The following is a 16,543-nucleotide window of genomic DNA, read 5'->3' as shown; positions in this document are numbered from 1 at the left end:
GAAGCAGTGTTGGATCATCTTGACACAAAATACAGAAAAAGGCAGAGCTTTGAATGTCCTTCAAGAAAACAGGAGAACTATTCCTGAAGACTACTTAAAGAAATGACTAAAAAGCAGCTTAAGAGAGTTCAGGCTGTGTTGAAGAATAAAGGTGGTTGTGCCAAATATTAACTGTTAAGCTTGTTTAAATTGTACAGATGTTTTTCTGTGGAGAAAAACGTGATCTTAAAATAAAGTTGGATGAGATCTTTATGTTGGAGAAAGATGCAAAACATAGATGCGCTGGGTGTCTTATTGTAATTGAAAATAAAGCTCCAACAAAAAATGACTTTTCTTTATTTATTGGGAATTTTAACAATTTTAATAAGTTCCTGTTCAACAGTCGACAGAAAACTTACATATTGATACTGACAAAATATTTACATGATCACAGTTCATGCACAAAACTGGTACACTGCACATAGTTTGCAGCAGTAACAAATACTATGCAACAGATGTTGAGAAACAGATAGGAATTTTTTTTCTTTAAAAAAAAACATACAAAAACAAATTAAGACAGATGTTTAAGGCATTCGTTTGTTGGGAAGTCCATCATGGATGTTGCGGGATTTTGCACGCCTCAGTAAACAGTCATGCTCAACAGACACTGAAAGATTTTAAATCCTGAGACTGGAGTGAGTGTCGACTGTCAGATATATCCTGCTGATTGCATCAGCCGCTTTACTGTAAGAAGTTAAAGCACAAACACGGAAACCTAAAAAAGCATAACAGATTTATACGCACTCTATATGACAAATGATCAACTTATTAAAAAAATAATCAATCAGACGCTTGCTACAATGTAAAATGTAAAGCAGGAGTCTTATTTTTCATTAGTGTGGTGGAAGAGCTGTCTGAGCTAACACTGCTTCTTGGCCAGTTACGAGGTGATGAAGAGGACAATCTAAAACAGGGGTCCCCAATCCCAGTCCACGAGGGCCGGTGTCCCTCCAGGTTTTAGATCTCACCCTGGGTCAACACACCTGAATCACATGATTAGTTCATTACCAGGCCTCTGGAGAACTTCAGGACATGTTGAGGAGGTCATTTATCCATTTAAATCTGTGATGGATCAAGAAGACATCTAAAACCTGCAGGGACACTGGCCCTCGTCTACTGAGATTGGGGACCCCTGATCTAAAAGAAAGAACCCAAATGCTGCAAGGTCTTTTATAGGCAAATGTAAAAGCATAAAAATAGTAACTCTAAACACAAATGCTTCAGGCCACAGGGCAGAAATGGATCAATAAATTAATTGCACTATAGCCCCTTAAAAAAACAGCATCTTTATATCTACAGCAGCACTTAGACGTCAGCTATAGTTAATGAGCTGGTTACTAAAACCATTTCAGGTTACTCATACATATCCCCACCAGGCTACAAGAAGATCTGCTTCCTGTATAGTTCTCAGCTTGCGGTTGGACGATTAATAATATGTGGTGACATAACTAATGTGAAAGTTGAAAATTAAAAGTTGGCCATTTATTGTATAAACGGGGAAAAGTAAAACCAACACATGATCTGTCCAGCGCCCTGACAACGTGTTCTTCATGTAGTCTATTTTGTTTGTTTGTTTGTTTTTAGAGAAACTTTACAATTGGTCCCGCAGCAACTTGGTAATACAAGCAGAAGATCAGACACGAGCCTGCAGCTGCTGTCTTAACGCATTATTTCTGTCGCTAACTCAGGTCAGAGTGAGTGGAAAAACACCACACATCTGATTGTTACAGTGTTACTGCAGTGTGATGGAGGTACTTGGTTTTCAAATGCACAGTTTTAAAGAGCTTTTTTCTACATATAATAAACACTCAAACAATGAAACTCATAGTCTACTAGCTCGGCTGTAGATCAGTAGACATATTGTTATGTAGCTACCTATTAAAATAAAAATAAAAAACTAATCATGGTGAAGCTGTCCGAGGAAGCACCGCCAGTTGACTTGTGTTTCATCTCGCATATGTTTTTAAATATTTGTAAGCATGAGTGTTTTCTACATTCACAACTGACTAAATATTCAGTCCTTCATTCTCATCAAAGACTAGGATGCAGAATACTAAATTGACGTCACAGTCAGCTCTTTAAAGAGGAATCAAACCCACTGTCACACATTCAAGAAAACAAACCTTAACTGTATCAGAAAACACAGAGATTATGCTTTTATGACAAAGAAAGATGAATGTAAATACAGTTTTTATGGAAAATGAACGCTTCGTCTGCAAAAGAAGCTGATTTTAAGGAAAATAAAATGTTATACTGCACTGGATTTTAAATGCTGTATCTATGCGTTTCCTAACATAGGAGTATAATGTGGAAGGCTTTATTGTCCATCCAAAATGAAACAAATAGCGTTTTGAATTCAAAGACAGAAGCCCTTGCATATGGCTGTTCTCAGGGAGAAGAGAATACACAGACATGTCCGCCCTCGGCTTGGTTAGCTGGAGGTGCGACGCAGGTGCTACAGGCACTCAGAAAGCACTTCGTGTTTGTCTGGCGTCAACGACGTTTCCGAAGTTTGCGACTCTGTGATGAAGCTGGCACTCAGCTGCAGTTTGAGCCTTTCCACCTCGTAGTTATGCAGGTGTTCTTGAATCAGGTATCGTTCTCGCTTGATGCGCGCCTTCACATCTGACGGGACGTCTGGGATCATCCACGCAATAAAGAACTTCACCACAAAGACCACATGCTGCAAAGAGAGCGTTGGTAAAGATATCATCACTTTGCAACATTAATTCAGGTTATTATTTATTTATTTATTTTTACGAGTGAGGAACGTGTGAGGGAAAAGTGTATTTTGTCTTACTTCCATGATAATAATGAAGGCCATTTTGGCTGCCAGGATGTGCCAGAACTGCATGGTGTGAGTGTACTCGTTCTTGTGGCCTGGAGGGTGCCGGTAGTCACGGTATCTGTACAGACCAACAAGAGAGCGGCGTCACATGCAAAAATTTCAAGGGTTTGCAGAGAATGGTCTGAAAATGAGAAAATATCCAGTGTTTGACATCTCTGGGGGAAACTAACTCAAATAACCACTCGATACACCACCAATGCTTGCAGAAGAACCTTATAAATTGAAGTGAATGGGCTACAGAAGCTGTCATGTCAATGTGAACCAACATCTCTGAGGAACTTTTCCAGCCAACCATGAAGAAATAAGGCAATTCTTAAGTCGAAAGAGGGTTCAATATGCTGCTAGCAGTGTGTGCCTAATGAAGTTACCAGTGAGTGTACAATAAGGCTCCCATAACAGACAGAAACATGAATAAACTGAAAAGTACGTAGATCTATGCAAACAGTAATTTGAACCTAACTGACAAGTTTGATGAAATGCCTTTCATAAAAGTTATGTTTGCTAACATGTAAACACAACATTAGTACTCATCTACAGTCAGTGAGAATGCCAAATATTTACTCTGATTTTTGCCTCACGAAAGCCTTTTCACCACCAATTGCTGCATGTAGCAGCTGGAAACAACACTGTAAGATTAGTGAGCCTGAATCTCAGATGAAAGATCCTAAAACACTCCATTGACAGGCACGAACTGCAGAGTCTTGCAATGACTTTCATTGGTTAACTCATTCTACCAATATTTTGTAAAGGATATTTATTAATGCTTTAAATATGCTGAAAATATCTAAAGAGCTTCTTTCAGCTCTAATACCTGCAGGTCGTATTGAAGTGACGAAACCAGTTGTCCTCAGTCATATTTTGTGGTCGTATCGGTATTCTGTATTCTGACAGGCTGCTGTTGATGTAGCCCTTCATGCTGGTACTGTTGCTGTAGGCATACAGGTACACCATACGGGGGATCATGTCTGAGGTGAAGGCCATGATGAAAGCCTGGAAGAAAAGGGACCACAAAAAGTTGTTTCTGAAGCTTATTTCCAGGCTGATACGTAAGCACTATCTCATGAAGTTTAACCTCATTTTAAATGCGATGAAAGGGGAAAAAAAACTCACATTGGTAACAACAGACAAGATGGCCACTGAATTTAGGATCTCCTGCCATGCTCCGATGTTTCGAGCCTTGGATGCCACTGGTCGCCTAAACTGGGTGGTGAACTTCCAGGCGTCCACCCTGATTTCCAGGATGTTGTTGAACAGGGCCAAAAGGGGGGCCAAGGGGAAAGAGGCCACAAAGAGAGTGATGAAGCCAAACTGGATCACTGGAATTACAGGGAAAGCAGTCAGGACAAGTTAAACATTTCCTGTTTAATGTGACTTTTTAATTGATATTTGAATTTATCAGAGAGACTAGTGAAGCATCTCACCCATCTCTAGGTACTCGTAGAACAGGCCCAGCTGGCTGAAGTTCTGCAGAACATGATCCTGCTCCCATCGACTGTAATGGTTCTCGGGGTTGTGACGTCCCTTTCTGCTGCTCCACCAGTTACGCATCAACCTAGCAAAAAAAATATGGAAAAAATATGGTGGAGCTTTCCACAACGAGATTTTCAGAGCAAGAATGGTGACGTCAAGCTGCAGATTTTAAGATGCAGTTCTCCTCTGGGAGTTTAAGACACCACCTCAGCACCTCTAAAGTCCCTGCTTGTTTTGTAGCAATTTCAAAGGTTCAAGAAGGTTTCATTTTGTCATGGGTTCATGTAAAAAGTGTGATTTTTTTTAGTTTTTTATAAATACTGTTTTCTGTTAAGTCGCTTTCATTTATGCGCCAGGGACTTAAAATCCAGCTAATGATCTTCACTTACACTTTTAAGCTGCAATAGGCAGAAATTCTTTTAGCATGGCTGGACAAAAAATGCACGACAGCTTTTCAGTTTAATGTAATTCAAGAGAGGAAACTCTCCCAACTGCCTCTGGGCTTTGTTTTCAGGCTTTAGAAAATTTACTGTATGATGGAAGACTGTCAACAAGCAAGGCATTTTTCTACCTAATCAGGTAAGGTGAGGCAATACAAAGAGCAATACAGTCAAATTCACAATGGGAACTGGATGTGGTGGCTCCGTGCGTTAAATGGAGGGGTTTGGGTGTACCTGGCCTCTTGCCCTATGACAGCTGGGATAGGCTCCACCCCCAATGTTAGGCCCTGGTTTGACAATTTTTGCTAGTGCTTCTAGATGCCGATCCTTGTGGATACTTGTTTAGGTTTTTAGGTGCTTTCCTGCTACAGCACACTTAATTCAAGTGATCATCTTGTTATCAGGCGTTTAATACGCGAATCACTTTAATTAGGTGTGTTAAAGCAGGGACTCGGGTCCTTAGGAGTGGGGTGACTGTAGCTCAGGAGGTAGAGCAGGTCACCTACTGATCGGAAGGTTGGTGGTTCAATCGCTGGCTCCTCTAGTCTGCACGCCAAGTATCCTTGGGCAAGACACTAACCCCAAGTTGCTCTCTGATGCATCCATCGGAGTATGAATGTGTGTGAAGAGAGCATTCAGACAGCACTCAGTTTAGAGTCAGTGCTTGTGTGAATGTGGCATGTTAAGTGTCATACACTTAACTGTGATGTGTGTGGGTAAGCAATAGTGTGTATATGTAAATGATGCTGTGTCTACATGTGTGTGTGTGTGTGTGCGTCAGGAGGTTGGAGAGGACTTTAACACACAGTTATTTGGTTGTTGGATTAAATGTTTATATGAAAATTAACTTCATATTTGCTGAAATTGAAGTTACATTTTTTACTCTTGGACATTTCTTTCTAAGGGTAGGGTAAAATATTTTTAACTAAACTTTACGCCATAGATAGTTAATGTATTATCTTTGTGGTTTCATGTAAATCTCTGACTTTTTTCCAGACTTTGGAGCTGATGATGGTTTCACAGATTGTGGCTTATTGTTCGGCCAAATAAGACAAACATTTGACGGTACTCACGGCAGCAGAGCTTCTTGAATGTTCCCCCATAACTGTTTCCCCGCCATGACGATCAACAGCTGTGTGGTCAGCTCTATCAGGCAGCCTCCGGGGTCACACTAGGACAGCAAGAGACAGGCTTTTCTGTCACATTTCTTGTATTTATGAGGATGTCTGCTTAAAGAAATACGTCTCAGTTTAGAAAAAAAGAAACAATGCTTAAATGCTGTCTTTTAAAACTCACCTCCTCATTCCTAAATTTCTTCCATTTGCCAAACATGTATGTGTAGTTACCCGGGTAACCCACAAATTTGCCTTTGAAGAAGGCCACATAGAAGCAGGAGGAGTAGTAGTTGACAAACTGGAACATGAACATCTTCGTAATCAACCTGTTCTCATATTCCAGGTGAGTTTTTGGTATTTCTGCAGGAAGCAAAGCATCATCAGTTAGCAGATCAGATAGTAAATCATCAGTTTTATTGTATTTTCTAAATCCTGTTTGCCCAATTAAATCCCAGTACCCATATCAGTGATCCAGATGGCCACCTTCTCATAAAAGAAGTTAAGGATCATGATGATGACAAAATTGATGCAGGAAGCAGTGACAGAAGTCGCCAGCTGTGGGGTGATCAATCCGCCGACTAGCAGGGTCTTGTTTTTATGGTTGCCGGACTCTCCTTTATGGTTGCCAATGATACTTGCGAAGGATGCATAGACAGCCAACCTATATGCTATGACCCCAGTAATACAGGCCAGAATCAAAGAAATCTGTGGAGAGAACACACATGATTTATAAAGCTGTGACTAGTTATAAAATCACACACACATGCACTTCAGCTGAATAATCGCTTACCCAGAATGTAACAGTGGCTCCAGAGAGGCAGTAGCGAGCACACCTGGTGTGGAGGGGGAGATATGGCTCCATTTCCTGAAAGATAAATTGTTGTTATTTAAAGCTCAGACAGACAGAAAAATACCAAATAACCTTTTCAGCAAATTTAACTGCAATATCTGTTTTTCCAGCTTTAGAAAGCCGAGTGGGAGGCAGGAGGTTTGGCAGTGTAAAGGAGCAGGAAGAGGGAAATGGGTGCAAAATGCAATGAGGGCTTTAACCTGTGAGAATGAGGTTTAAATCCTGGGAAGGGGAGCCTTAAAACAGAGAGAGGAGCACTCTTTGTACTCAGTGTAATTCCCATTTTTTCCTTTAGGTCCAAGCTTTTTGCCTATTATAACTTTAATAGTTTGAAAAGCACCTGTGTGATCTTGTTGAGTCTCCTGTTAGTGCATTTGATCTCAAACTCAGGCCGAGTTTGAAGCTCTTGCTGTTCCTCTTCAAAGTCCACCAAGTCCCACTCGTACTCCAGCCGGGCCTGGCGCCGCTTCCAGAACTCCAAAAACAGAGTTACTGTCAAAGTCAAGAAAAAGACACGGCATTTTTTAAAAACCATAACTGGTCAAGATCGATCAAAACTCTCATAACTCTCACATCCATTTGGCTTTATGCTGCATTTTATGCTATGCTACCTACAAACAGCCCCGCTGCTTTGGCATAACAGCATAATTGTGCCAGCAAATCTTCCCGGACTGGAGCAGTTTAGGCAAAGTTGGACGCTCTTTTCGTGTGAAAGGGCTTTAACTGGGAAAATCTGGCCAACAGGGGGTTTCGTTGGATCTCCTACAGAAGTCAAAAACAGCAAGAGCGGCACAGACTGACACTTACCCCAGATCCCCATAAACATGGCAAAGAACACGGTTGCCTCATTATCAAACAGATGGGATTGCTGGAAGAGAGAATATGGAAAAGTATAGGTTCCTCGGACAAGCACAAGAGATCACATGCTGGGAACAAACAGGGTAACATGCTGGTTACTCAGTATGTAGCTGTATGATTAAATGTGGTCAATCTAAAACATTTTAGTCTATGCAATAATAGTTGACCTTTTTTCACTGATTACATAAACCGCATTGATTTAAATAAATTGATACAATGTAACATATGTGTAAATGAAATTATAATAACGCGACCAGCTAATATATGAAATGGAATAATTACCCAGGATGAGAGACACGTTGAGTCGAGCCTCCAGAAAGTGCAGTTTTTATCGCAAAGAGGACACATCATGATACTGCCTCCTATTTTAGGGTCACATATTTCTTTGCTAAAAATAAAACAAAATAAAGAAACCCACAGATGAACATACAGTACACACAGTAGAAGGCAATTCAATAATATTCAAAGTGTCTGTATATAATATTGTCTAAAAAGGGTATTTTGCCATAGTATAAGCATTAAAGGGACATTTCATCGCTCTAAAGCACATTCACGGTTTCCTCTGGCCTCGTGTGTTGTTCGTCCATTCTAGACCTAGAGGGCATAGTAGCGGCACATGACCTAAAGTGGCTCAAGTGCTCGGATCTGGCAGTGAACTGCAGGCTGGGCAGCCTCCATTTATCCACTTAAAATTGGGTGTGCAGGGTTTTTTTGTGAACAGTTCGGTGATCCAGCTCCACCAACTACAGGGACAAGAGGCGCAAGCCTGCAGAGGTCTGTCAAGGAACTAGCCGAAGAAGTGGAGGAAATGAGCTACTGTTTGTGGCTACAGAGGAGGGTCAGATGCAGGGGGTGGCAGAGGGATATCCTGATGTAGCCAATTGCCGCCTCACCTGGAGATGTACAGGGTACAGGGTGAAACATTAGTGACAGGTTACCAGCTGAAGACCCTGAATCTGACCCAAAGTGCACTGGAGGAGGTGTGAGGCAGAGGGCTGAGCAGGAAGTCTAGAACCTGTATATTTTATTTGGTTTTTAAATGGATTGAAAAAGTGTCTTTCTATCTGTGACAAGAGTGTGATAGGATGTAAACACTGGTGACAAAGAAAAGAGCACAAACACAACAGCTACAGTCTGCATAGCTTGGTGCTTGGTTTTATATTTATATATATTATACAGTGGGGCAAAAAAGTATTTAGTCAGCCACCGATTGTGCAAGTTCTCCCACTTAAAATGATGACAGAGGTCAGTAATTTGCACCAGAGGTACACTTCAACTGTGAGAGACAGAATGTGAAAAAAAAAATCCATGAATCCACATGGTAGGATTTGTAAAGAATTTATTCGTAAATCAGGGTGGAAAATAAGTATTTGGTCACCTCAAACAAGGAAAATCTCTGGCTCTCACAGACCTGTAACATCTTCTGTAAGAAGCTTTTCTGTCCCCCACTCGTTACCTGTATGAATGGCACCTGTTTGAACTCATCATCTGTATAAAAGACACCTGTCCACAGCCTCAAACAGTCAGACTCCAAACTCCGCCATGGCCAAGACCAAAGAGCTTTCGAAGGACACCAGGAAAAGTATTGTAGACCTGCACCAGACTGGGAAGAGTGAATCTACAATAGGCAAGCAGCTTGGTGTGAAAAAATCAACTGTGGGAGCAATCATCAGAAAATGGAAGACATACAACACCACTGATAATCTCCCTCGATCTGGGGCTCCACGCAAGATCTCATCCCGTGGGGTCAAAATGATCATGAGAACGGTGAGCAAAGATCCCAGAACCACACGGGGGGACCTGGTGAATGACCTGCAGAGAGCTGGGACCAAAGTAACAAAGGTCACCATCAGTAACACACTACAACGGCAGGGAATCAAATCCCGCAGTGCCAGACGTGTTCCGCTGCTGAAGCCATTGCATGTCCAGGCCCGTCTGAAGTTTGCCAGAGAGCACATGGATGATACAGCAGAGGATTGGGAGAATGTCATGTGGTCAGATGAAACCAAAGTAGAACTTTTTGGTATAAACTCAACTCGTCGTGTTTGGAGGAAGAAGAATACTGAGTTGCATCCCAAGAACACCATACCTACTGTGAAGCATGGGGGTGGAAACATCATGCTATGGGGCTGTTTTTCTGCCAAGGGGACAGGACGACTGATCCGTGTTAAGGACAGAATGAATGGGGCCATGTATCGTGAGATTTTGAGCCAAAACCTCCTTCCATCAGTGAGAACTTTGAAGATGAAACGAGGCTGGGTCTTCCAACATGACAATGATCCAAAACACACCGCCCGGGCAACAAAGGAGTGGCTCCGTAAGAAGCATTTGAAAGTCCTGGAGTGGCCTAGCCAGTCTCCAGACCTCAACCCCATAGAAAATCTGTGGCGGGAGTTGAAAGTCCGTGTTGCTTGGCGACAGCCCCAAAACATCACTTCTCTCGAGAAGATCTGCATGGAGGAATGGGCCAAAATACCAGCTACTGTGTGTGCAAACCTGGTAAAGACCTATAGTAAACGTTTGACCTCTGTTATTGCCAACAAAGGTTATGTTACAAAGTATTGAGTTGTATTTTTGTTATTGACCAAATACTTATTTTCCACCCTGATTTACGAATAAATTCTTTACAAATCCTACCATGTGGATTCATGGATTTTTTTTTTCACATTCTGTCTCTCACAGTTGAAGTGTACCTCTGGTGCAAATTACTGACCTCTGTCATCATTTTAGGTGGGGGAACTTGCACAATCGGTGGCTGACTAAATACTTTTTTGCCCCACTGTATATATTTATAGTAATGGGACTGTAAACGCTTGAATTCACAGGTGAAGCGGTGTGGCCCAATACTTTTGTCCACATAGTTTATATAGAAATTAACCAGTTTGAAAGTCCTGCACAGAGCCCTGACATTAATCCCAGCACACACTTTATGACTGTTAAACAGGTGAAACAAGTAGTCCATCACTGACTCCACCAGCCCCCTTGTTGGTGAATGTGAGAAAAAATATCAGTGTGCCTTCCTTAAAGAGCACAGGTTCTTATTATACAATATGCCTGCTGGTTTTAGTTTTCACTGGTCAGCAATTATCCATCTATTCTCCTCCTCTTATCCAGTTCAGGGTTGCAGGGCAGCTGGAGCCCATCCCAGCTAGTACAGGGTGAGAGCCGGGGTACACCTTGGAAAGTTCACCAGCTCCTCAGGGTTAACACACACACAATCATACCTATTGGCATTTTAGAATCACCAGTTAACCTAACCCCACTAAATGCATGTCCTTGCACTGTGGGAGGAAGCCAGAATACCCGCAGAGAAAGGATGGATTTGAAGCCAGGACCTTTTCACTGTACCACCTCTCTGCCTGTGGTCAACAATTACATACACTTAAATGGCAGTTTAATGGTCTCCCCTAGCCTGAACTATTGCAGTCAGCTAAAATGTCAGATCATGAAAAGTTTTATTGTTATGATTTACAGTAAACAGTCTGAGAGCTATTATTATTTGGAAGGTTGCAGTTTGTGGTGCTGATGACCTTCTACATTATAGAGAGCGCTGTGTATGTTAACTAGCCTACTCTGCTCAATATAGACTACATATAACAGACAAAATATAACTTTGCTTTAATTGACTGCAAAGTGTAATTAGTCTCTTTCTAAAATAATTTAAGCAAAACAAAAGAAAAAAAAACTATAACCTTCACAGGAAGCAGGATTTACTGCAACATCAGATAAGCTTATTTTTAGCCAGGTGTACTTACAGTAATAAAAAGACTTCTTCCTGTATAAAGTAGATGAAGTAAATTGTTTACTTAGGTTTGTCCAAACAGCTGCGATGCCCCCTGGTGGCACTAACCTTGTTATGTTGTCATCATAACTGAGCACTCCATAGATGAAACATATAAGGCCCACAACAGCTGCCAAAAAGAGCATCTCTGTGTAGAAACCCAACCAGGCAAAGTAGATCCCGATCTTTTCTCCGTAGTACTTCCTGCAAGCAAATGAAGAGTTTAACATCAAGACAAATGGAAATTTTAGACGTAAGATGATATGGGACGTGTGTTTGTTTACTTGATGAGGTTGAGGGGCTGCTCTTTATAAAAGCAGAGAAACCTGGCCCAGTGCTTGTACAGGTTGTAACGCTCCTCTGCATTTCTGCCCTTTTTCCAGTACCGACACTGAAAGCGAAAGACACAATGTCAAAACAGGACCCGCTGAACAAAACACACTTTGAAGTTGGCAACGTGTCTTACATCATGAAGGGGGAAGGCCGCCGTGTAGGTCCCATTGCTGAGTAATCGCTTGATTCCCGTCTTTTCTCTATCTTTCTGCCCCTCTTTGTAGTACGCACAACGAGACAGGATGTAGAACACCTACCAACGAGAAGGAGGTTTAACAGAAGATTAAAGGATTTGGATTTACCCTTTCAGCCAAATGCATTTTACGTTTTGCCTGACTGATACAAAACACTTTTGTGGTCATTGGGGTAAAACCCATAAAAGGATCTTAATTAATAAAAAACAAAATCATTAAGAGATTTAAAATATATCTTTGAAATACTAACAATTCTATTTCTTGTGGATGGTGGGAAGAAAGTGTCTTTGTCCCCGATGAGGAAGAAGTCAGTCTTGGTCTTGTCGAAGTGGTAGGTGAAATAGTCCGGTTCTGGGTGCATGATGTTGCCCGGCAGTCGAAAAGGCTGCGTGAGCCACTCCAGAGCGACATCCTGACTTTGAGGAATGTCACTCTTCTTGAAGGGAACTTTAATCTTCAAGACATCAGCGTAGGTGGCCAGTACATCCCTTGGAGCGTGGATCTTTAGGAAATAGGTCTTTTGGTCCTTGGAGTCCTGGTGGAAAAATAAGGAACACTTAAAGGAAGCATCTTTGTTAGGATTTTTGAGGCAATAATCATGGCATTGTCAAACACTGAGCCATCCCTTTAAGACAATTATATCTGGACTCAGGTGTGCCTTAGCACACTGTCCACTAGGTGGCGCTTGAACTACACAGTTGAATTTCTTACCGATTTGTCTTCTGTCTCCAGTTCCAGTCCTCTTTTCTCCAGGTTGGCTTCAAACGCCCTCCTTCTCTCCTGTGGATAAACACACAAACCAAAAACATTGGCGCTCAACAGACTCATGCCTGTTTTCCTTTTTACGGATCCATGACAGGGACATTCAGCCAAAGCCTTTTCCTATTTATTTATGAGTATTTACGACTCAAACCTTTACAGTTTTCCCAAATGAAGGTATGAAGGCCTACAGGCACGGGTTTCGGATTAAAACTGGTAAAGCACCAGCAACTTATTCAGGGAAAAGTTGACATCTTAATCAACAACAGGCACTGAGCATGTCAGTAACTGACAGCACAACTGCCCACATGTCTGCTACAGAAGCACAAAAGTGACCTTCACTCCTTAATGTAGGGAGGGATGGCCACATAACAAAACATTTAAAAACAGAGGTGGGACCAAGTCATTGTTTTGCAAGTCTCAAGTAAGTCTCAAGTCTTTATCCTCAAGTCTCAAGTCAAGTCTCAAGTAATGTCAGGCAAGTCAGAGTCGAGTCTCAAGTCACTGGTGTAAAAGTCCGAGTCAAGTCACAAGTCTGAAACTTTGAATTTCAAGTCCTTTCGAGTCTTTAAAAAAAACAAACGAAAAAATAATGTTGCAGTTATATGCTAAATGTAAATATTAGACCATGTAATTTTAAAATCTGTGTTTTTCTCAACACATACAAAATAGTGAACTTAGAAAATATACACAAATTGTGAAATTGCACCTCTTTAAAATGCAGCTCAATTAAACCTAGCTCCTAGAATAATTTTCACCGACAGTTCTGAGATAAGCTGCATGTTATTCTTGGATGCGGTTGTAGGACCGGCTTTAAAATCGCATGACAAAAATATCATACACATTAAAAAAAACTGCATCACCAACGTAGCCTGGAAAACATTTGCTAGTTAGATGAAGTCAGCTATCTTATCGTAGCATATTTATATGCATATTTATAATCATACGGTTCTTGGAGTGAGTGCATACACTCATGAAGTTTAGTAACTTCCGGTCACTGCAACAAGCCCAGGTACAGTTTACCGACGGATGGGTGCAGGACCTTGAAATGCACCGTGTAGAACGAAAGACCATCGTACATATCATAAGTTTACCAGTCTCACAAATTGTCTTCATAAATACACATTCGTTAACCGTTTATTAATAGGACCTTTGAGCTCAACGGTAATTAATTAGTAGTGGAAATAATTTCTGGTACCCATCACAGAAATGTAGCAGTGACAACAATATTGTATGCTGTAATCGTACTGGGCAATTAGTGATACAAAAAACCTGTTTTATCCTGTGAATAAAAGTATGTGTTTTTGTCAATGTACCATAATAACAGAAGCGAAACGCAATATTGTGTCAGGATAATTCACTATTTATGCACAATAAATAAAGGAACATAGCGCGACCATTTCTGTTCAGCGCCAGACTTGCTTGTAACCTATATCACCAATTATGTTAAGAAAAATGACACATTAACTACAACAGCAGACTGACCTTTGTGTAAATGCTTGGAGCAGACTAACCTGTGAGCTGGAGTGTTCTGGGACGTTATATTTGATCTTTGAATGGCTGCAATCCAGGACACCCGTCGCGTCTTTGTTACTTCGGAAACATGGTTTGAACAATTTCTCTTCAACGACGTAATCCGATAACAACCGATCTCTTTACCCGTCGGCTTCCCGTGGCTGTCATGCGACCGGCTATTGCAGTTAATAATACAACAGCTTCTTGACATTTTTGTGTTTCTTTTTATCGCTGTGTGACTGATTTTAATTGAAAGCCTGCGTGCGCTAGTACCGCTTGCCACGAGTTCCCAGAATCCTTTGCGGTTCTACCCGTGAATGACGTCACATTTTCAATCTCTATATAATATGCATGTTAAATTTTATATTTGGGGTGAAATATCAAGTCTTTTCAAGTAAACCGGTTCAAGTCCAATTCAAGTCCCAAGTCATTGGTGTAAAAGTCCAAGTCAAGTCACAAGTCTTAGAACATTATTTCAAGTCAAGTCTAAAGTCATAAAATTAATGACTCGAGTCTGACTCGAGTCCAAGTCATGTGACTCGAGTCCACACCTCTGTTTAAAAATATAAAAATGTACCTTTATTTGATACACTTTGAATGAATCAAAATAAAACATGACAACAGTGAGCTATAAAAAATAGCTTATGTATATATTAAAGTTGAAATCTTGGCAAGCCTCTTAAAGCAAATGACAAAAAGTGTCATGTTTGTGTTGGATGTTTGGAAACTCATGCAGAACATTTCAGATGCCATCATGAAAGTGTACCATGTCTGGTTTTCTAACGTCTGCTAAAACCCACGTGAGCTTGAACGTTGTCGTTTTGCTATTCAACATCCAGCATCATCTTGGTCAGATCAAACTTTTAGAACAGAGGTGAACACGCCCATATTTATACATCACGCACCCCTATACGCCCTGTGGTGCCAGGTGTGGTTAACATGAGGGTACCCTAGCAAATGACAAAACATTTGCATTTGATTGAGTGAACACATTTCAGCAAAGTTAACAAAAAACTGTATTACCAAGATCATACCTACATATGAATGTTTGATCTCGTACAATCTTATCCGTGAGGGCTGTGAGAGTGAAAATGTAAACATCTTCTCCTCGGAGTGCAAGGGTATTTATAACACTTCCTTGGGGATCTAGTGTGCTCTATGTCACTGCATCAGTGATTTTTCTCCCTGAAATGCAACTGAGCAGCACTGGCCCTGTATCCAGACGCAGCTCCTGTGCTCTGCTATCCTGGATCTTAGAGCTCTGTGTCTTTTTTATATATGCTAGGCCACGTGGACATTAGATGAGACAGATGCCACTTGTTGTGGGAGCATGTGTCTCTTTGTGGTTTTCCTTGTTATCCAGTGGGTGTATGTGATACTCTGAGAGTATGCACCCCACTGATAAGTCCCTCCTGGAGGATTAAGGAAAGTATTTTTAAAAGGGATAAGACTCAGTCTACTGCCATTTGTCTCGAGTTTGGAGGTTGTTAAAAGAAAATACTGGAATTTGCCATTAAATAGTGAATCAGATCTCTTATGTGGTAAACTTAAGCATGACATAATAAGTGTTCAGAGGGGTGTACTATAAAAGAAAATCAGCATAGTAACTATTAGATAACCTGCTCCAGACCAGATTACTGTAGGTTTCAGTAAGCTGCATTTTCTCTGACACCGTATCCTGTAAGTGTAATATAGATACTTTGAATATGCTCCATAAACGGTAAATTGACTCTACTGGAGCACTCAAAGCATTTCATACAACGTGCACTTTTTTCTACACCTGAGTGCTAATGTAACATTCACATCCTGGTAAATGCACATTGGGGTTCAGTATCTGGCATGCAGACTGAAGCAGCCAGGGATTGAACCACCAACCTTCCACTCAGATGACCTGTTCTACCTCTTGAGCTAAAGACTACTCAGAATATAATCAGTAGAGCTGACTAAACGCTACTGAGTAAAGCCTAGCCTTGTGTCACACTGTCACAGTAATTTCCTTTCATTTATATTCAGAAGGTCGTGTACATTTTTAGATTTGGCCTTTTTTTTAAACATTGCTTTGTTTTGAAGCTTCTAGAACACAAATGAGAAAACTGTCCATTTATATTTGCACCATATTAACCACTGAAGATATTCAATTAACAAAATTAATTCCACTTTGATCTGGCGACAAACTTAAGCAATTCTCCTTTAGGAGGCTAAGGAAAAGTGTAAAAGCTAAACACACTGAGCAACCTGTAATCTTTAAGTGCATGCAGTTTTAAGTTTCAGAGCTCTAAAGTGCAGTTTTCACATTAGAAATAAGCAGTAGTGCCAATGTAGTAGAAATATATTAATATAT

The 16,543-nt window shown here is 40.9% G+C and overlaps 1 protein-coding gene across 2 annotated transcripts in view; it reads right to left on the bottom strand.

Moving 5' to 3' along the window:
* Window positions 1–331: 331 nt before the first annotated feature.
* ano5b (anoctamin 5b) overlaps window positions 332–16,543 on the bottom strand; it is a 33,494-nt gene continuing 17,282 nt past the window's right edge. For both annotated transcript variants that reach the window (XM_085270624.1, XM_085270633.1), the window contains 17 exons: window positions 12,640–12,708; window positions 12,179–12,463; window positions 11,868–11,987; window positions 11,686–11,792; window positions 11,471–11,605; window positions 7,903–8,008; window positions 7,570–7,630; window positions 7,103–7,254; window positions 6,703–6,777; window positions 6,371–6,617; window positions 6,094–6,272; window positions 5,871–5,968; window positions 4,309–4,439; window positions 3,998–4,203; window positions 3,699–3,877; window positions 2,840–2,945; window positions 332–2,722 (listed from right to left, as the gene is read on the bottom strand). In XM_085270624.1, coding sequence (XP_085126750.1) covers window positions 2,495–2,722; window positions 2,840–2,945; window positions 3,699–3,877; window positions 3,998–4,203; window positions 4,309–4,439; window positions 5,871–5,968; window positions 6,094–6,272; window positions 6,371–6,617; window positions 6,703–6,777; window positions 7,103–7,254; window positions 7,570–7,630; window positions 7,903–8,008; window positions 11,471–11,605; window positions 11,686–11,792; window positions 11,868–11,987; window positions 12,179–12,463; window positions 12,640–12,708 — 2,484 coding nt within the window. In that variant the 3' untranslated portion in view covers window positions 332–2,494. The remainder of the gene's footprint in view (window positions 2,723–2,839; window positions 2,946–3,698; window positions 3,878–3,997; window positions 4,204–4,308; window positions 4,440–5,870; window positions 5,969–6,093; window positions 6,273–6,370; window positions 6,618–6,702; window positions 6,778–7,102; window positions 7,255–7,569; window positions 7,631–7,902; window positions 8,009–11,470; window positions 11,606–11,685; window positions 11,793–11,867; window positions 11,988–12,178; window positions 12,464–12,639; window positions 12,709–16,543) is intronic.

This window comes from Mchenga conophoros, linkage group LG1 (assembly GCF_057382185.1).
Source record: "Mchenga conophoros isolate Kocher_MC1m ecotype Shallow Benthic linkage group LG1, M_conophoros_male_GT1.1, whole genome shotgun sequence".
Taxonomy (NCBI): Eukaryota; Metazoa; Chordata; class Actinopteri; order Cichliformes; family Cichlidae; genus Mchenga; species Mchenga conophoros.
The sequence above is the reverse complement of the archived record's forward strand: the minus strand, read 5'-3'. Positions and strand labels throughout refer to the sequence as shown.